This window comes from Nuphar pumila, chromosome 2, assembly GCF_984573655.1.
Source record: "Nuphar pumila chromosome 2, dmNupPumi1.hap1.1, whole genome shotgun sequence".
Lineage (NCBI taxonomy): Eukaryota > Viridiplantae > Streptophyta > Magnoliopsida > Nymphaeales > Nymphaeaceae > Nuphar > Nuphar pumila.
In genome coordinates this window covers 132,244,926-132,266,172 of record NC_143250.1, presented here as the reverse complement: position 1 = coordinate 132,266,172, position 21,247 = coordinate 132,244,926, and the positions used below count along the sequence as shown (strand labels likewise).

At 36.8% G+C, this 21,247-nt stretch overlaps 1 protein-coding gene across 1 annotated transcript; it reads left to right on the top strand.

The window, feature by feature from the left end:
* The first annotated feature begins 2,234 nt into the window (after window positions 1-2,234).
* LOC149847135 (transcription factor VIP1-like) lies at window positions 2,235-16,468 on the top strand. Its single transcript, XM_089996842.1, has 4 exons — window positions 2,235-2,938; window positions 3,652-3,784; window positions 6,856-6,940; window positions 15,731-16,468. Exons 1-4 carry the CDS (start codon window positions 2,325-2,327, stop codon window positions 16,000-16,002), a joined length of 1,104 nt encoding a protein of 367 aa, XP_089852968.1. The 5' UTR covers window positions 2,235-2,324; the 3' UTR covers window positions 16,003-16,468.
* Window positions 16,469-21,247: the final 4,779 nt, after the last annotated feature.

Genomic DNA, 21,247 nt, shown 5'->3' with positions numbered 1-21,247 from the left:
AGTCCAAGCTGGGTTTGCCCAAATTAACAGTTCAAGATCGGGCCATTTAAAAAAGGGTCAATTCTTGGTACATTACTCAAATCGTTGTACCAACCCAAACTTAAACCCTGTTTGTATGGAAAACCAATTTATCCCCACAATGGACTACTCATATTCTAATTTTATAAAGTTTCCTACCGAAATCTTTTCATGTCTTTATTTAACATTGTTATACCAAAGTGACAAAAGTTAAAAACGGCAAAATCTCGGCAGGCAAAAAACTTGGGAGATTTTGAAAATTTTCATAAATCTTGCATTTTTGGCAAAATCTCGGGAATAAAAAATAAATTTAAAAATATAAAAAAATATTTTTTATAAGAAAATAAAACATATTTAAAAATAAAAATCACAGGGGTTTTCACAATAAATATCTTTTAAAAATATAAATATCATGATATTTGTCACCGTTTGAAAATCTCACGAGAAATTGCCGACCAACCGATGGGCCGCTAGTTGAAGGGAAGACTTCAACTTTCAGGCAATTTCTCGCGATATATCAGCGAGATTTTAGTAAATCTCGCGATATTTGTCACAGATATTGTTACTTACAAAATTAAGAAAGCTTCTTGATGAAGTTCAACGTTCTTAACTTGGCTTGAGCCAAATCCAATTAGCAACTTATCTTGTTTGTAGCCATCCTGCTTTACATTCAAGCTAAGCTAGACCTCCGTTGGGAATCATTTGATTACCACAAATCTCAAATCTGAGGATCTGATTCGTTAGTGGCTCCCAAAAAGTCAGCTATGATCAAATGTGAAGTCTTGGGACTTTTGAAAATGGAGATCTTTTCGATTTATGATTCAAAGAAACCAGACCCGACACAAAGACCTGGCTGGCTCAACCTATCATACCTACAGTTGTTGTGCCGGTGGCATAAAACTTCGAGGTTAGGATTCTCGCTCCCGCCCCCCCCCCCCCCCCCCCAAAAAAAAAAAAAACCCTATGATGGGTGTTGGCTTACTCAAAGAGGTGATTCGAATGAAAATCAAACTTTGACTGCCCATCTAGCGGTCAAGGCCCACCCCCACTACGCCAACCCCGTTTGGGGCTACGAAAAATAGGGATTTAATATTTATCTATGTCACAAGGACATGCCATTTTGATAATGTGTCCCTAGCATAGTGACAAATGTTTTTGTCGACAATTTCTCGTTTTTCAAAAACTCACGAGAAATTGAAAAAAAATCATAAATCTTGCTTTTTTTTTCGGCAAAATCTCGGCAATAAAAAAAGTAATTAAAAAATATATAAAATATTTTTTTATAAGAAAATATTAATAAAAATAAAAATACATGTTTTTTTTTTGCAAAAAATAGCCATTTAAAATGTAAATATCATGTTTAAATCGTGGTATTTATGTTTTTTTCATAAATCTCATGATATTTTAAAAATCTCGGGAGAAATTGCCGTTTTAAACTTTCAGGCAATTTAGCGATATTTGTCACTATGGTCCCTAGTGACTTCAAGCACGTGGACGTGAACATTGACACATATAATATAATTATTGTTTTTAATATTATTTTAGTACTTTCCTATATTTTTTCACCAAAAAATGCATTGTTAATGTTTAAACTGGTTTCTATTGATTAACTAAAAATACATGGCACGCTCAAAACCGAATATGATTCAACATGAGTTCAGGTCTGGGTCCAATTTTTCCAAAGGTAGTGAGATCCTGAGGCTAGGGCTGCAACTGGATTGGGGTTGGACTCGGATCAGCATTTTAAGTCAGACCAGGAATTGATCAGAATCAAAATCTGGTCCGGTTGCATTCTTACATGTGAGTAGCTTGTTTTTTTGGATTCAGTATTGTCGCTTGTATATCAGATTCGATCCAACTTTACCTCATCGGATCTGATCCAGATCCGGATTCAGATCTACTGTTTGTGTTTTGGATCTGAATATAAATCTGAAAAGATCCGAACCGAATTCGATCCGTTTTCAGCCCTACCTGAGGCACAGACCACCAAGCTGTCCAGGTGAGAACAGGGACTTAATCTCGTGTTTGTCGGGTGCCGCACCGTCTGAATCGGGGAGTTCGGGGGTCAAGGTCAGACTCCAGAATGTGGGCCCCACGAGGCATTCCCCCCATTTATTTACAAGTGAAAAAAGGGGATCAGTCCGCGTAACCACGTTACCTTAACACCGTGTGGGTCCCACTTCGTCATCCCGCAGTACGACGTAAGAAAGAAAGCTCCCTCTGTCTGTGACGGAAGTATAATCGAAGGAAGAAGAAGATACGTACGAACCATCTCCGGCGATTTGTCCTCAAGATTTTCTGACCGAATGGAGGCCGAATATTCCGGCGCGGGCGCCGGGAAGTTCTTAGCGGGCCGAGGTTCCGTCCGAGACCCGCTCGACCACATGCCGGACACTCCGCGGCGGGGCTCCCACCGGCGAGCGCAGTCGGACGTCGCGTTCCGGCTGACGGACGAATTCCTATTCGACGTCGATGCAGATTTCCCCTTGTTCGACGTCCCTTCATTCTCCGACGACAGCAATTCCGGCGACGGCAGTCTGTTCTCGGCCCTCGTGGATGCCGGGAAGTCTCCGGAGGCGAGCGGTGCGGTCAAGGAGGAGGCGCAGCCGATCGCCGATGACAGCGGATGCGGCGGCGGAGGAAGAGGAATTGGTGGAAGGGGTTGGCACGTGCGGAGCTTGTCCATGGACGCGACTTTCCTGGATGGCTTAGGGTTTCAGCCCGGGCCGCCGACGGAGAATGGGGGCTTGGCCACGCCGGATCCCGGCCGGAGGCCGCATCACCGGCGCGCCGGGTCGGTCGACGGGTCGCCAGGCTCTTCGTTTCTGGAAGCGGAGTCGTCGGTGGTCGACACGAAGAAGGCCATGCCCGCCGATAAGCTCGCTGAGCTCTCTCTGATTGATCCCAGGAGGGCTAAGAGGCTCGTCTTCTTCATCTACTTCTTAAATTTTTTCTATTTCCTTTTTTTTTTTTTTTGTTCTTTCATGTTTTACTTTTGGGAGATTATTCATTTTGTCGCGGATTGTTTGATTTGTTGTTCATTGTGTTAAAATTTCCTTTTATAATAAAAATTTGACTTTCTGGGGAAAACTTACCCCAATTTTTCTCGATTTCTGCTTGTGGCTACAATTACCATCATCATCACTACCACCATCGTCATTGTTCTTGCTTCTAATGTTACCATTTTCATCGTTTAATCACAAAAACCCAAAATTTCATGAAAATCCTATCTTTCCGTGCACCATTATCTTCATGGTTTTTGCTACTGCCGTTGCCGTTATAGTATTAGTACTAGTGTTAGTGGTAGTAGTAGTAGTAGTAGTAGCTACTATTCCTGATTCTAGTCATTCTATTGGAAAATTTAACTCTCTTCTGCTGCCAAGCTGGTGTTTTCCTAAATGTATGTAGGTTATTAATCTATTTAATTATTTATTTAGTCATCTATAATATATTCGGTGTACGGGAGGATCACGGTTGTGGTTTTCTCTCTGGTGCAGTTTTTCAGATGTGTGGTGATGTTTTCAGGGTGTTAGTTATGACTGTGTTGTTTGAGGGTTTCTACTAAGATGATTGCATATTGTTTATGACTTCCTTTTGACTCAAGTTAAGTTTTTGCGGATCCTCCATGTGTAGGATTCTTGCTAACCGGCAGTCTGCAGCACGGTCAAAGGAACGGAAGATACTTTATACTAGTGAGCTGGAGAGGAAGGTGCATACACTTCAGAAAGAGGCAACCACTTTGTCAGCACAGTTTACATTGCTTCAGGTATTTAGATTTGCTTGGATTCATGTGTGTTTTGTTGTTCTGTAAATACTTCTTCACAAGTATTCATCAGCGGCTTTTCTTTGGATTGCCATTTGGTCACGTAATTGATGGATTGAATTTGAATTTGTAATGGATGATATGGCAAATTGCTTTAATGATTTTCAGGGAATAGTGGTGGTTAGGTTTCAAACAATCTTTTTTGTTGGAGGTTGATTTGGCTGTCATTATATTGACGATGGATTTATGCAGGGAAAATTCTTAAAATGACAATAGTTGGAAGTGGTTTTCGGTATCTGTGCCAAGTTTGAAATCTTCAATCTTACTGAAAGCACCACTTGTTTCTTTTGGATTGGGGTTTGTTTATACTGTGAGTCACCCTTGCATTCAGAGTGCCCAATGCTGAGTTGTTCCAGGTGCATGGATGCAGTGCCACCTATTTCATGAATGCCCTCCTTGGAAGCATCTAAAGTTTGTGTAATTAAGTAGGTTACCTTGCTTGTTGTGGTTATCATCATTGTTGCACTAACACCTCTTTCTAGTGCATTACCATCCAAGTGTCTGTCAGTGAGAGCTGCTGTTTTCATACCCATGTGCAGAATGTGAGCTTCTAAAGGTTAAACTATGAATAGTTTCATACTTGGCATATTGACACTCGATAGTTCTGTAAATTAGCTATCATGTGTTAGTTGCAAGTTCCACATCCTTCTTGGGTATGCGAGAGCTGTCCCAGGGTCTGATTGGGATTAGAGTATGAATTTTGCAGCTGAAGTTTACCTGTATCTAATAATATATCTGGGATTAATTATTATTTAAAATCCAATTCAATTAGTAAAGGATCTCTTTTCTCATGCTTAAAAGGAGAAAGTGGCTGTTCATAACTTCACGTGAAGTTTATTTTTTTAATATAAAAAAACTTCACGTAGCTTGACCTCATCTTTAACCCTTATTTTTTTCTTTTCTGGAAAAAGAAGAATTCCTTTTGTCATAATATTAATTAATGAAGGCACAAATTGACAAAACCTTCTCTTAACAAGAGTAGCTGATCCTTGTCCCCATCAGCTATTCTTAACATCTCTCAGGTTGGCATGATGGAATTTTACAAGCTGTAAGCTAGTCAATTTTGTATCTTGAAAGGACACAATCTTTTGATTACTTTGCTTTTAATTGTCATTTTCTGAATGACTGCATTTTCAAGTTGAGATCTGCTACCATTTGAAAAGAAAACAAAAGAAACCTTACATCTTTAATTTTCTGCATTATTTTCCCTCAGATTATTGATTTAAATGGATTTTTTGTTGGTGGGTTGGATGTTTGTTAAGTAGCTGACTATAGTGGAGACACAAGAGCAACATCTCAAACATGTGACCAAATTAGCAGCCAATAATTAGCTATGTCACATGGGTGCGGAGGCGCTGCACTTTCAAAAAATGGGTGCGGGGGTGCGGCAAAAATATAAATATAAAAATATATATATATATAAATATAAATATAAAAAAATATATATATATATATATATATATATATATATAAAGTCCAAAAGTTGGACATAAATAACCCTGGGTGTGGTCAACACACCCAGGGTCAGGTTGATCGCACTGGGTGCCGCACCCGCATCGCGTCGATGTGGGTGCCGCACCCAGTTGGCCGAGTCCCTGTGACATATATAATTAGTTGATTAAAAATTAAAGTATTTTCTGCTTTCATTTAGTCCTTGTGCAATTTCTTTAACTCAAACGAGTAAATTCCTTAGCTATCTAGCATCTCTGTATTCTAAGACTAAGAAGTATCTTATTTTTCAGAAATGGCCAAAAAAATATATGCTACTGCATTCACCATCTCTTCAGCCATCTTGAACAATTGGCTCCTCATTCTGATCCCATAAAATTATATAAGTATAAAATTAGTATTTTCTTCCTCAAGAGTAGTCTTATGTTAATTATCTGAACAAGTGTGATATGATTATTAAGATTCATATTTGGAAATGATCTGAATAAGTACTTCCAACATGTATTATGTTGTAAATTATAATGAAACATGAGAAAAAGCAAAGCAAACAGAAAAAAAAAATCATCAAATTTCTGTTAACATCTTCTGATGCATATGCTAAATATGTTTCATAAATATTTTCTATGGGCTTTTTGTTTCTTGTACAAATTTTTGTGTTTATGACCTGACAACACTATTAGTGATGGTAACAACTCACCTCTCTATCTTTCTTAGATTTATTGGATTCCAAATTACCAAGGCCATTCCTGTTTTATTCTTACTTGCAGCATTACCTTGCGATTTCTTGAGTTGCCTATGGTTCTGTTAATGCATTGACCTTTGTTTTTAAGTGAATATCCTTCACTTGGATGAGGATGTTATGGTTTTTCCCAAAAATTGTAGCCATCTGTTGATTATCAGGTTCAATTTTGTCCATATTTTTATATTTCAGTAGAATAGTTTACTCATCTTTAGTCGAAACCAGTGTCACAGATATCGCTGATATTTCAAAAATATCACGATATTATCGGTATTTCAAGGGCAGCCGATATTTTCCTGATATTTTCAAAATATCACCAGAACAAAAAATATTGCAATATTTTCCTGAGATTTTCCCAATATATTCCTGAGATATTCAAAAACATATTTTTAATATATTTGAGTATCTTTTTTTGTTTCTTTTATATTTTAAAAGCTTTTCGAGTTGTTTCTTTATATTTTTGTAAGAAAAACATTACAAAACTTAGTTCACTATATTTTTTTTTCAATTCTTAAAGCTTCCAGGATTTTCTCGAGAAAAATCACTTTTTGAAAATATCTCCGAGAAAAACCCTCGATGAGAAATTACCTTGAACAATATAGGTGACTATGGTCTGAATGTCAAGATCTAGAGAAACTAAACTGAGGGAATTTTGTGAAGTTTAAACTAAGTGTAATTATTGAATTTTCTTTGGTTTCTAAAATCTGGGAACATCTTACTGGGAATTAGAGTAAATATGCATGATTTAGGCCTGGTAGTACGGAAATCAAACAATATCCTGCCAAAATATCATCTTATTCTTCTTGCATATTTTCTTTCACAACAGAGGGATACTACTGGACTGACTGTGGAGAACAAGGAACTCAAGTTAAGGTTGCAGGCTATGGAGCAACAAGCACAACTTCGTGATGGTAATTTTGCATTATGGTGTTTCTTAACCGTGTTAATTTAGTTTCATTTCTGGTTTTCCAGTCTGGTTCAATAATTTCTGAAATCAATAAAAAGAGAAGTATAATAAAGGGGAAAAAGGGAGTTTTCCTACATTAGATACTTCAGAAAATAATCAAATCCCATAATTTCCATGCAATATGTAGTGCAAAATTGCAGCTAGCACTTCTAGGGTATCTTAGGGTCTGTGGACTAAGGCGCTTTACTTTATGCCGCTCTTGTACAAGTATCAGCATCACTCTATGGTTTGAGATATTTCTTCCTTTTGCGGTATGATGCCTGTAGATATTTAGTTCCATCATTCCTACTTTGCTTTCATCATTATTAGTGGCAGGGTAAATCTACTAGGATGTTCTTGGGATTTCAGGGAAATAAATATTTCTTTATGACGTTCTTCAGTGACCAATATAGGTTTTTTTGTCTATGTTTAGTGCGATTTATTAGGTTCTTCATTTTGATAATATTTCCAATGCATTTTCTTTTCCCTGTTGCATATTGCTTGGTGACCTCTCGTTTCCTTTCTTTGACCTCTTTAACAAGAAGGAATTTATCTGCCATTAGCTCACACCCTTCATGGTATAAAGTACATGGTAGAATTATTAGCTGTAACTCCATTTTCACTAGCAGAGAACATCTTTAAAGGAAACAATAAGAGAAAAAGGAAAAGAAGTACTACTGTCAGCTTACCAAGCACAACAAACTATGAAGGTTTACATCCATTAAGAGTTTGTTGGTGCACCTTGTGGTGTGACCCTTCCGGATGGGGCCCCAAAAATGTTGCGGTGGACAAAATTTTCTGTTGAACTCGCGGCGTGCAGGCGTTGAGGACGCAGGGCATCACCCTTGTCTATGCGTGCAAGGATGTGCATGACTGAGCAGCACACGGTGGTGTGCTCGTGAGTCTCTCAAGGGGAGACAACACCCCTGGGAACGCCCAAGGCAATGCACTACTACCAGGGAGATAGGAGAGAGAGACTATTCTAAAGGAAACCAATTCATGAATTCCATAATCCCCTTAGTAGGGCTCTCTCATTAGCTTCTTATAGCGAGGGAGAGGGCTCTCTCATTAGCTTCTTATAGAGAGGGAGAGCTTCCCTATTGGCCCAATCACAAAAGTAATAATGAAAACTACCAAATAGGTTTGTTTCCCTAATCAACGTGAAGAGGGTGTTCTTCCCTTTCATGTTGGATAGACTTCCCTTCCTACCATGCGGGTTGCCCCAACTAACCTTAACTTTCCTAATAAATTCCATCTGTCATAAGTTAACCCCTAACTATTTTTATTCCCTACCATATCCCCTTATTTGAATCCGGATTGTAATGAAGTATGCAGAAATACAAATACAAAGTGCACAAGCACTATTACAAGTCCATCAAGGGACAATACAAATGCACTAAGGCACTACACAAGCACAAAGTGCATACAAAAGACTTCAAAAAGTAAAAAAGAGGAACACAAGAACATAAAAAATATTAATCTTATTGAGAACAAATGCTTAAGAAAAGCAGTAAATAATATGAACAAGATGCCCCCTTTAAATAGGCTACAAGAGAGAAGGGAACTCCGAATAGAATCGTTGGGAGCTCTCAACAACTCTATGGTCCATGGAGCCCCCTTTACAATGATAAAAAAGAAACAAATAAAAAGAAATTAAAAATACAAATCTATCCCTAGTGGACAATACCTATTATAGTAAAAGGAAAAGATGAAAATGCCCTTGGAGGCATTACCTATTACAAAACTGTTTATAACATTATATATATATATATTAACACCCCCCTCAAACTTACCGTCAAATTACCTAAAATTTGTTAAGGAGAAAAATAAATCAAGGTACAAAAAGAGCTTTAGTGAAGAAATTTGCAAGTTGGTACTCCGATGTAACATATGACAACTCAATAGTTCCTCTCAGATATTTATCACATATATAATGATAATTCATCTCAATGTGTTTTGTTCGCTCATGAAAGGTGTGGTTGCTCGCAATGTAGATTGCACTCTTATTATCTTAACACATCTTTGAAGGTTTTGAGATGATTACTCTCATGTTTCTGAGAAGACTTCTTAGCGACACAAGCTCTAATGTTGTCATAGCCATCGCATAATATGCAATTTCAGTTAAAGACAAAAATACTTTTTGTTGCTTGCATCTACACAAAATTAGAGAATCTTATAAGAAAACACAAAAACCCATAGTTGAGATTCCATCTTTAGGATTTTTCCTCAGACAACATCGGTATAAGTAAGCAAATCTAAAGAGGAGGATAAAGATAAGAAAAGTCCTTTGCTTATTGAGTTCTTCATGTATCTAATAATCTTTTACACTGTACTCATGTGCACAGTCGTTGGGGCATGCTGGAATTGGCTGACTGCATGAATCACATGGGCTATGTTGGGTCTGATAATGGATAGGTAGGTGAGGAATCCGATCACGGTATAGGATCTTCAAGAAGTGTTTCATCCAAGGTTGTATTGTATCGTTACTCATATCGGTCGGGCCAAAATACGATACGTATCGTATCATAAAAAAATTTCATTTTTTTTTCAAAAATTTTAAAAAAAAATCATGACAAATAAAAAAATAGCAAAAGTTTTAACAAAATCATGGCACATGAAAAAATGATGAATTGCACAAAATACAACCGTAAAATCACATATGAAGCATTTATGTCTCTATGAGTTGCACAAGACATCATCAAACATCAACTATCTCACGATATGAGTGTGTATTGTATCGTTATTTTTCATAGTAACGATACATATCGTATGATACACTACAATACTTACAACATGAATGCCTAGTATAAATTTGAACATTTTGAGAATTCTCAACTTAATTGTCATTATTGTGTAACAATTCAAAAATATCATTATCATGATTTAATTCATGATCATTTGATTCTTGGGAATCAACTTGTCTTGGCAAGAGATCAAACAAGAAAGCATAGTCTACTTCTTTGTTATCTTCTTTATTAAAACCATTTTCTTTTTCTAAGAAAGTCACATCCTTGGACACATAAAGTTTGTTGTTCTTATTATTAAAATATCAATAACTTTTTTGTTTTTCACCATACCCCATAAAGACAGATAAAATATGGACACATAAATTTTTGCCTTTGGAGATAGTTTATCATTTTTGTGAGAAATTACAAAGCATTTACAAAAAAATATACATAATATTATGAAACCGAGGTGACATTTTGAACAAATTTTCAAATAGAGAAATATTTTGCAAAGAAGAAGGCATTCTATTTATTAAATATGTTGAAGTCAAAATGGCTTCATCCCAAAACTTCTTAGGAACATTTTTACAAATAAGTTTCTAGCGGTTTCCATGATATATCTATGTTTTCTTTCCGCCAACCCATTTTGATGAGTTCTAGGGGAAGATCTTTGATGACAAATATCATTTTTATTTTAATAATTTTGAAACTCATTTAACATATATTTTCCACCTGATTTAGATCTAAGAATAGAAATATCACTTTGAAATTGATTTTTGACCATCATGTAAAATTCTTCAAAGAAAGAAAAAACATCTGATTTTAAATTAAAGAAGTAGACCCATGCATATCTTGTGAAGATATCAATGAAAACAATATAACAAGAGTAACCACCCTTTGATATAACCGGAGAGGGTCCTCATACATCCGAATGCACCAACTTAAAAGGTCTTTTTGAAATAAAAGTTCTAAGAGAAAAATATATAGATTTCATTTTTCAAAGATACAATCTTTACAAATAATATATTTTTCATTCCAACTAGGCTTCACAAATGAGAAAAGATACGTCTTGAAAAAACTATGATGTTCAAGTCTCTTATGTCATATTTCAATATCCTTTTGTTGGACATAATTATAAAATGACTTAGAAGGAATAGACAAAAAATCCATGTAATAAAGATCTCATCTTCTATGGCCTTGGCCAATCCATTTCCCAGACTGGAAATCCTACACAGTGCAACCTTTTGATGAGAAAGAGACTTTACATCCATAATTTGAGAAACCGAAAAAAGATTTAAGTTTAGGAACAACTCTAATTTTTGGAACAAAGACATTTTAAGAGGTTTTTAAATTTAAAATTCCAATGCTTTTACTTTTTAAGGAAGTCCCATCGACGGTTGAAACATAGGATAAATTTGAGTTGGTGCATATGTCGGAAAGAGAGTTCTCATGAGGGGTCATATGAAAAGAGACTCCCGAATCAAGAATCCAAGAACACATACATGGAGGGGAATAAGAAGCAATATTGACACCAAATGTAGATGAGGATTTGAGTATTTATTGAAGTGCCTTCGCTAATTGAGAAAGAGAAAAAGTGTCTTTAGAGTCCCCTCCTCTTTTGCTTAACTCTTCCCTCTTGAGTGCAGATTTTTCAACAAAAGCCAACTTGTTTTTGAGCTTTGGACAAGCTGGTTTGATGTGACCTAGCTCATTACAATAGTGCCAAACATTTTTTCTACCACTATAGTTATTATGACAACTATAATTATTTTGCTTCCCAAAGTGTGGAGGCTTGTAGGTCTTTATATTGTTGTCGGGCTTAGACACCACCAACACTTCATCCCCTCATCTTTTCGTCATATCGAGTCGAGTCTCCTCATGGCAAATATTGGCAACGACACCTTCAAGAGGTAAGAGAGAGATCTATGAAGAAGAGAAGACCGCACTTGTTCATATTCAAGGCATAAACCATGTACAAATTGAAAAAAATGTTCTTTCTCCATTTGCTCCCTTATTAGTTTAACATATTTGATAGCAACCCATTTGGGTTCAACTGCCAACTCATCTCATAGAGGTGATAAGGCAGTAAAGTAGTATCAAACACTCATGTCCCTTTGCTTGGTAGTTCTAATTTTCTCTTGTAAGAAATATTGTCTTGCACATCCTTTTGAGTATACATGTTTTTAATAAATGACCAAGCTTCTTGCCTTTATAAACTTAGCAATGTTGGTACATATTTTAATGTCAACATTATTCATAAACCCTGCAAGAAAGAATTTTTGCATGATTACTCTATCAATCTTTTACTTTGGATTGATAGTTACAAATGACTTTGACACTATCATCACCTTGAAAAGCTTTATCTTGATCTCCTTCATTCTTGGTGAGCACCAGTTGAGGCTCGGAAATAGTGCCCATCACGTATCCCCAAAGCTTATTTTCTTTAAGATTGTTCTCTATAGCGGAGGCCTACATCATGTAGTTTGTACCATGGTTGTCAGTCGAGAAAGCGGGAGCGGGAAGCGATACGGGAAGCGGGAGCGGGAAGCGATACGGGAAGCGGGAGCGGGAAGTGAGGCACTTTCAAAAATTTATGAAGCGGGAAGCGTGGGACTACTTAGAAGCGAGTCATGAACCATCTCAAAAGCGACCTAGGAAGCGAACCGGAAGCGACTTAGGAAGCGAGGGGGAAGCGAAAAAATAAAAAATAAAAAATAAAAAATAAAATGGAAAAAAGAGGGAAGCGAGAGGGAAGCGCGTTTCCCATAAAAGGGAAACGTGCTTCCCATAAAAGGGAAGCGCACTTCCCAAAAAAAGGGGACGCTTCCCCACGCATTTCGGAAGCAAGACGTTTCGCGCTTCCGAAGCACTTATCGGGGAAGCACGCTTCCCCTGCTATAGGGGCACTTCCGGTAACTCTGGTTTGTACCATTAAATTTGAGGGAGAGGTCTATCTTGTAGTCATGCTACATGTTGAATGTGAAAAGAAAGATAGAGAAAGACGTAGATATGGAATGACATAGTAAAAGTCACCACAAGCACCACGAAAACATGAACACTTGATGACCACTCTCCACAAGTCCAAGAGCACTATGACTCTAATACCTTGTAATGAAGTATGCGGAAATACAAATACAAAGTGCACAAGCATTATTACAAGTCCTACAAGGGACAATACAAAGGCACTAAGGCACTACACAAGCACAAAGTGCATACAAGACTTCAAAGAGTCAAAAAGAGGAACACAAGAACATAAAAAATATTAATCTTATTGAGAATAAAATGCTTAAGAAAAGCGCTAAACAATAGGGACAAGAGGTCCCCTTTAAATAGGCTACAAGAGAGAAGGGAGTTCCCAATAGAGTTGTTGGGAGCTTCCAACGACTCTATGATCCAAAGGACCATAGAGCCCCTTTACAATGATAAAAAAAGACAAAAATAAATAAAAAATACAAATCTGTCCCTAGTGGTCAGTACCTATTACAATAAAAGGAAAAGATGAAAATGCCCTTGAAGGGCATTATCTATTACAAAACTGTTTATATATATATATATATATATATATATATATATATATATATATATATATAACACAGGTCACCACATGTTGGGCCTCGAATCCCACACCAATCAATCCACTCAATAAAGCAAATGACAAAAATAACTAAAACCAAATAACTAAATGACTTAAAGACCAAAAGAGAATGGCTCAAAGCCATGGGCGTCCAAGGCCTAGCCAGGTGAGCCCATGCCTAGGGTGTGCGTGGGTGCTACGAGTTCGGGCCGCATCACCTTGTGTAGTGCTTGTTGCAAACACAATAACTACCTAGCATTGAGTAGGTGAAAGTGGCCAACGTACTGTTGATGCCATGTTTGTGTGAGATAGCAAGAGCTAATTGGTAAAATTTTGAAAGTTAGAGGAAAACCATCTTTAACGGGTTTAACAAGATCTTTGGGGAAAAAGAAAAAGAAAGTATAGCTCAGCTCAATATTGGTGGCTCGGCCATTACTAGCGGAGTCAGTAATACATGTTAGTGTTGACATGGTTTTGTTTTTTTGTCACTTTGACTGCAAAACTTATCATCCTCGCCCACCATTCCTTTTAAATTTTGCTACTAGTGACCACCATTGCACTGCCATCTATTGGCTAAAAAGTTGTCATTAGTTTTTCTATATTTTGTTTTAGCTACTAGCAACCAACATCTAGCTACTAGTAACAAGGCTTGATGGTGTTGCTACAAGGGTAGTAAAGAAAGGTAGATGAGTTGACTAGAGATGACAGTCGGTCATTGTAATTATTCTTCCTAGGTCTAGATTGTTGATGAACAATAAATTACATTCTTGCATCAATCGTGTTCCACCATGTCTTACCTAATGTATGTTTCTCTAGTCATTAATTGCATATTAAGGTATTTGATTGGGACAGTATTGTCCCAAGGGCTAAGAGTTACAGTTAAAAAGTTCTCTTGGTCATTTACATGGAAGTGCAAACCTCAGGGGCAGTATGCAAACAGCAATCATATAATGTTTCAACTGTAATTAGGCATAAAGGTGGTCATTACTGAATTTACCCTCCCATTTTCAAGGTGCTGTCATTTACAAGTGCTAGATCTAACCATGGCTTACAGGATAAATTGAAATAACATAAAGGCCTCGCCGACACTTGAAAGACGAAAATGGGTGGGGAATTTGAAAAACAGTATTGATTGTTAAAGACAGTTAGGATATGGTTGTTTACATCTCAATTAGTTGTACCTTGAAAAAGCTTGAATAATGAGTTGCTCCATGCCATGGACATTCACAAGTTTCCATGCCTTTTATTTTTTTTTGAGAATGCAAAAATCTTATGTTATCTGGATTTTGACATCCATCATCTTCAATGAAGATGTTAGGTTGTAATGTAAATAGTACAAGATGTAGCTCGAGAATAAATGATTATCAGAGGCAGGATCTAGGGTTAGTCCCAATCAATAATTTGGAAAGTCTTCGTAAGTAAGAAAGCTAGAAAATCAAAAGATGATTCACAAGAAATTTGGGGGAAAATGAAAGTATGGCTTTGAGACCTCCTTTGCTTTCATTAACCTCCAAAACTCACTATGTTTGTTTTGATACATAGAACCCCCATTTGTACTAGTGGGTACCCCATCTCCCAATTAGGTTATATTTTTTTTTCCTAATTAGGATGGGATCCTGCTATTAATTACAAAGGAGAATGCATACCCAATTAGGTAAGTTATATATTCAATTACACGAGTCCATATCTATGAGCTTGTTGACTGCATCAATTTTGCTTTTTGAATCATCCTCAAACTCTTAGAAGTCAGGAGATAAGTCCAGGTCAAACTTTATGTAATATGTGAAACTTTGGCTTGCCCGTTTAACGCACTAAATGAGCTTGGATGGGCCCGAAAACAGTGGCAAACGATCTGTGATAATTTGCCAGCTGTATCCCTTGAAATAAGCTTTCTTACACTTCAAGAACCATTGAATTCTGTTATCGGATGACAAAGTTGCAGCCTGTTGAAGTTCCATGTGTCAGTTTGCTCTCTTTATGGACCCAAATGTTGATCTGATTGATCTGGACTACTACTATGGATCAAAACAGAATGTTAGGCTATTTACATCTTGATTAAGATGTGGTTGTATCTTAAAAAAGGTTGAATAATGAGTTGCTACAGGCCATGGACATTCACCAGTTCCCATGCTTTTCCAATTTTCCCAAGAATACAAGCAATCGTGTATTGTCTAGGAGATATTCTCTTGCCTAAATAAGAAAAGAATTTATAGTGTAGGCTTGAGTTCAAAATATTGATTGGTGTCAATAACAAATGATCTGTGCAATTCTTTGGTGGTTCAAATATGAAAATATTGCTTTTTCATGTTATTTACCATTCCTGGGTCCCTTGTCTGTGAGGCCATGCGCTATGAGAACAAAACGTGCATACTAGATTCATTTACTTCTCTTCATGTCTTAATCCTCCCAACAACTCAATATATGTTTTTGTTTTGATATGTGATCATTTTAACAGCTTTGAATGAAGCATTGAGGGAAGAATTGCAGCGGTTAAAGATGGCGACAGGACAGATCCCACCTATGAATGGGAATGCCTTTAACAGAAGTATGCTGCAGCCAGATGCGTCGTTCTTCCATCACAACCAGCAGCTTCATCATCTCGGTGGCACACAAGTTCAGCATCCCCATATGTCTCCAATTCCAAATGGACAGCCTCTTGCAGATCAATCTCAGCAAAATTCCATGGATTTCATGATGGCATCTGGTAATCAATATGATCTTAAGTAGGGACTCAACTCATTCATGCCCATGTTCAGGATCAGAAGTCGATCTCGATGTGAGAGGCTAACAGGAAACGACACCCAACCGTAGATGTGTATATAAGTGAAGCACTCTTGTAAACATAATGTATCGATGATATCTAAGTTTTTATATTTAAAGGCTCCTAGGCTCAACAAAAAGATTGTTACCTGCTGTCTCTCTAGGTCTGGGTGTAATCCATCGTCTTGCACAAATCCAAATAATCCAGGCCAACCTGGGTTGAGCCTTTCTGTCTAAAACTTTGAACTGGCCTGGTGGTGCTTGGGGTATCATAAAATTTACATGGTGGTGATAATTTGCTTTAGACTGTATGTGACATGGAGTGGCGTCTATTATTTTATTGTTTATTGCAATGCATTCGAGTCATTAAGTAGTGTAGGAGTCTGAAGAAATCAATGTTGTTGGTATTATTTTTTAATAAGTTTCTTGGCAATGGTTCATCTCTCTCATATGTGCGGGTAATGGTTGCGGTCGATTTCCCATCATTTGGAGGCATTGTTTTTTGCAGTGATCGAAAATGTGGCTTTATGTGCCATTTTGTGTTATGCAAAAAGCCTGGGAACATGTACAATGATCCATGATGTAACACGGCGTAGATGGGCTTGTCAGGAACTTCTTGTGCTCAGCAATTTTACGCAGAAGAGTGGGCACAGGAGCTTGTATGACCTGCTTGATGATATCTTTGATGTCTTACAATCTTTTATACTTTTCAATTTGTACATGCAAGATTTGCCCTCAAAAGTTGTTAATTTAGCACGGGCCACACCAAGATTTTGTGATTAGGATAGCTAGAATGGGCGCAGCTTAGGAACGGTCTCGACAGAATCTAGCTTATGATTTTCGGCAAAAATTTAGTGGACATTTATCCAAACCGTGAGTAGGAAAGCAATTTTTATATCGCAATGTTTTCACAATATCATTTTGCATTAATTATGTGAGCCAATTTATGCATGCTTCAACTGTGGCATTTTAATATATAAAGGAGACTGAATTTTGGATTGCGATATGGCCCAAAATACTCTAGATCTCTATGCCTTTTTCGATTCTGGTTGGGCTGGGTGCTCAAATACATACAAGGTCTACAACTGGTTTTTGCACTTTTCTAAGAAGCAACGTTTCATAGAGTGCCAAGAAGCAAAGCACAGTTGCTCGCTCTAATTCAGAAGTAGAATATCAATCTATGGCTTCAACGGCAGTTGAGGTCACATTGATATCCTTCATTCTTGGTGACATTGTGGTTGGCTTATCCAGAACACCTATTTTACATTGTGAAAATGTAAGTGCCGTTCACATGATCAGGAATACAGTTTTTCATAATCGATCCAAACACATTGAGATCGATTATCATTATGTAAGAGAAAAAGTGGCACGTGGAGATTTAGAAACCAAGTTTGTTTGTTCTTCTCAACAACTTGTCCATATCCTCACCAAGCCTTTGGCCAAGGTTCAGTTCTTAAAATTTTGAAGCAAACATGAACTTCGTACTTGGCTAAGTTTGAGGGGGAATATTGAGATTCAAATACTGGTTCAGAAAATTGAAACTCCAGATCCAATATTCAGGAGCTGCGTTCAAGATAAGGATAAGAAACATGAGGCTTTGGCTAACGTCTGCACCAAAACAGAAAATAAGGATAAGGACAGTAATGTGTTAATTGAGAAGTCACGCAGAATGATGGATACGCCTCATGTCACTTATCTAATGGAAAACTCAATCCCATGATATCAGGGAGAGTCAATCCTATAAGGATATGATAAATTGGCAAAATCTAATGACGACAAAATTTTTTAAGGGATCTTACTGTTACTTGGTTGGGGTAAGACTTGATGATGATGATGATAGTTGCAGTCAACTAAGTTAGATTGGGGACTCTATTATGGTTTTATCTTTCCATTCAACTACTTTATATATATATATATATATATATATATATATATATATATATATATATATATATATATATATATATATAGGAGTATGATTTGGTCATGGTAACTGGAGAATCCTTTTTTTTCACCGTTTTTCTGTGTTTTAATCTTTTCTTTTCAATGAATAATGTATTACATTTTTTTTGACTCGTCATTTTCAAAGTGTGAAGGTTTTGTTTTGCTTGATTTCTGCCCAAGTTATATACTAATTCTTCTGCATCTTAATTCATTAGAAGTGAGGAGTTCCTCTTACATTGTGTGTTAAGGGTTGCAACTAAGCCTGCATTCTTGAGGCTTAGCTAAAACAAAATTTCGTGGAGCATGGGCTTGGCTAGCTCAAGCTCAGGCTGGCAATGTACGGTATAATCATAGTACTTCATATATTATGATTTTATACAAAAAAGAAAATAAAATAACCTGAGGTCCTAAATCAATCATAAAGTCTAAAAAAATAAGTTTTGCTAAAAATGACTCATACTAGCTAATTTTAACATCTAAAATGCAACAGCATGAGTCACAAAATTTTCTATTATTAGATGGAAATTCCTGCATTTCTCAGTTTCCTACTGCTATTTGGAACCCCCAAACTCCAAAATTCCTTTTGTCTGGGGGTGGCATCAAACAGGCACTCGAACGATCTAACTCTGCACCCTATACCCTAAACCCTAAACCCTTAATATCTTACTAAACCCTAATCCTAAACCCATAATATATTACTAAACCCTAAACCCTTAATATCTTACTAAATTGTAACGTTAAACCTTAAACCCTTAATATATTACTGAACCCTAAATGTTAAACCTTAAACCCTAACCTTAAACCCTAAACCTAAACCCTAAACCCTAAACCCTAAACCTAAACCCTCGATTTATATGTTGATTATGTATATCAAATTATAAGTTGTCAAAAAAAAAAATTCATATCGATATGTATGATATTCGATCATCAATTTGCATGATACTATGACAATATTTTCATAACAAAGGCAAATCGACTAAATATTACACGATTTTTAAGATATCAATAGGAATTGCTATATCGATTTAAGATATTGTTTTGATTCTTAATATCCGAATTTTCAAATTGATTTAAGATATTGTTCTAAATCTTAATATCGATTTCTATGCTGATTCGTAATATCGATTTAAGATATTGTTTTGATTCTTAATATCGATTTTTAAGATATCAATATGAATTTTCAAATCGATTTAAGATATTGTCTTGAATCTTAATATTGATTTCTATGTTGATTCTTGATATCGATTTAAGATATTATTTTGATTCTTAATATCAATTTCTATCCTCATTCTGCATATCGATTTATAAGCTATCAACAGAAATTTTCATATCAATTTGTGGTCGACAAAGACGTCATTGCATAAACTGCCTAAAATATGAAGTGCTTAAAGGTATATGTTATTTTATTATAAAATCTTTGGCAGGTCCTATAAGCATTAAACTCCTCTGCTATAAAAGGAGATCCTCACAATATTACCCCATAACGTTCCACAAAAAATCTAACACTTCGTCTTCTTTCGTCGGAGCACCCTTTGTCGTCTAGGTGAGTTTTTGTGTTGTGCAAGTTACCAATGGCTTATATTCGTAAGAGAAAAAACACTTTATCGTTAGAGGGGAAATCTCTTGACGAAATCATCGAACAATATGCTTTGTATGAGCAATTAGAAGCGTACTACAAAATAATAACGATTGAGAATGATAAAGAAATGGTGCAATTGCTAGTAAAGTATAGAGCAGAGCCTAATCTGTCAGATATTGAAGATGATAATCCAACAAAGAATGATGAGGAAGAAGTACAGATGAAAAAGAAGAACAATGATGACGAAGAGAAGCAAAAAGAAAGGAAGGAGGAGGATAATGAAAAAAAGCAAAAGAAATCGAGGCAAAAGAAGGAGGAGGTGGACGATAGGAAAAAGCAAAGGAAGAATAAGGAGGAGGAAGAGAAGTGAAGGAAAAAGAAGGAGGAGGAGGAGGAAAAGGAAAAGCAAAGGAAGAATAAGGAGAAGGAGAAAGAGAAGCGAAGGCAATTGAAGAAGAGGAAGGAGGAGGAAGGGAAGCAAAGACAGTTGAAAAAAGAGGAAGAGGAAGATAAGCAAAGACAATTGAAGAAGAAGAAAGTGGAAAGGCAAAGAAAGCAGATTCAAGATGAGGAAGAGAAGGAAAGACAAAGAAAGGAAAAGAAGGACGAGGAAGAGAAGGAAAGGCAAAGGAAGGAGAAGGAAGATGAAGAAGAGAAGGAAAGACAAAGTAAGAAGAAGGAGGATGAGGAAGAGAAGGAAAGAGAAAGAAAGAAGAAGGAGGACGAGGAAGAGAAGAAAAGACAAAGGAGAAGGAGGACGAGGAAGAGAAGGAAAGAAAAAGGAAGAAGCAGGAGGAGAAAGAGAAGGAAAGGAAAAAGAAAAAGCAGAGGATGGATGCAAAAGGGCGAAGGAAGAAGTACAAAAGCAGAGGAAAGGAGGAGATGTAGAGGAGAAAAGTGTGACCAAGGAACGTTAATCGCTACTGGATATCGCGATGTACTATTCTAGGTATTATTATGTATAGCAATTACTCTGTATAGCGATACTATGAATATTGATTACTCTGTATAGTGATTACTGTTATAGTGATTACTATGTATAGTGATTACTGCGATAGCGATTACTATGTATAGCGATTAATTGTGATTTGATATTTTGTGTTACAGGCATGTCAAAAGAGAAGCAAAGCAGCAGGTGAAAAGCTGAAAGGGCGGTGTCAGCGGCCTGTAGTTCTGTCATGGTACAGAAAGCTGAGTGAATATCAGAAGAACCGATTATGAAAAATGCACTTCAACGGCCTTCTGAACTAACATTATTTTGAAAATTGTTGGAACACCATGACCCACCTGGTCAATAAGTGGAATCATAAGACAAACACGTTCCAGTTTGGGGTTTTTGAGATGACCATGACCCTAGAAGATGTGGAACGGATTATGGGTCTTAAGTGCCATGGAAGTAATGTCCTAACACGAGATTCAAACTATAACCTAAGGGACAATTGCACAGTCCTTCTAGGAATGTCGATGGAGGAATAGCGTGAGTGTATTTCTAGTGGAAGCAATTCCTCATCGATGAAAGTTCATTTTTTTCGTAATAAATGGGAAGGCTGGTCTACTGCGTATGCATCTGAAGCAGCTGACCAAGAGTTGTGCGGCTTCCTTCTTTATTTTTTTGGACTTACTTTATTTTTTATTGTTCTGGTTTGAGAATAAGTTACGTGTGGCTGCAATTCCAGGAAGACTTAGATG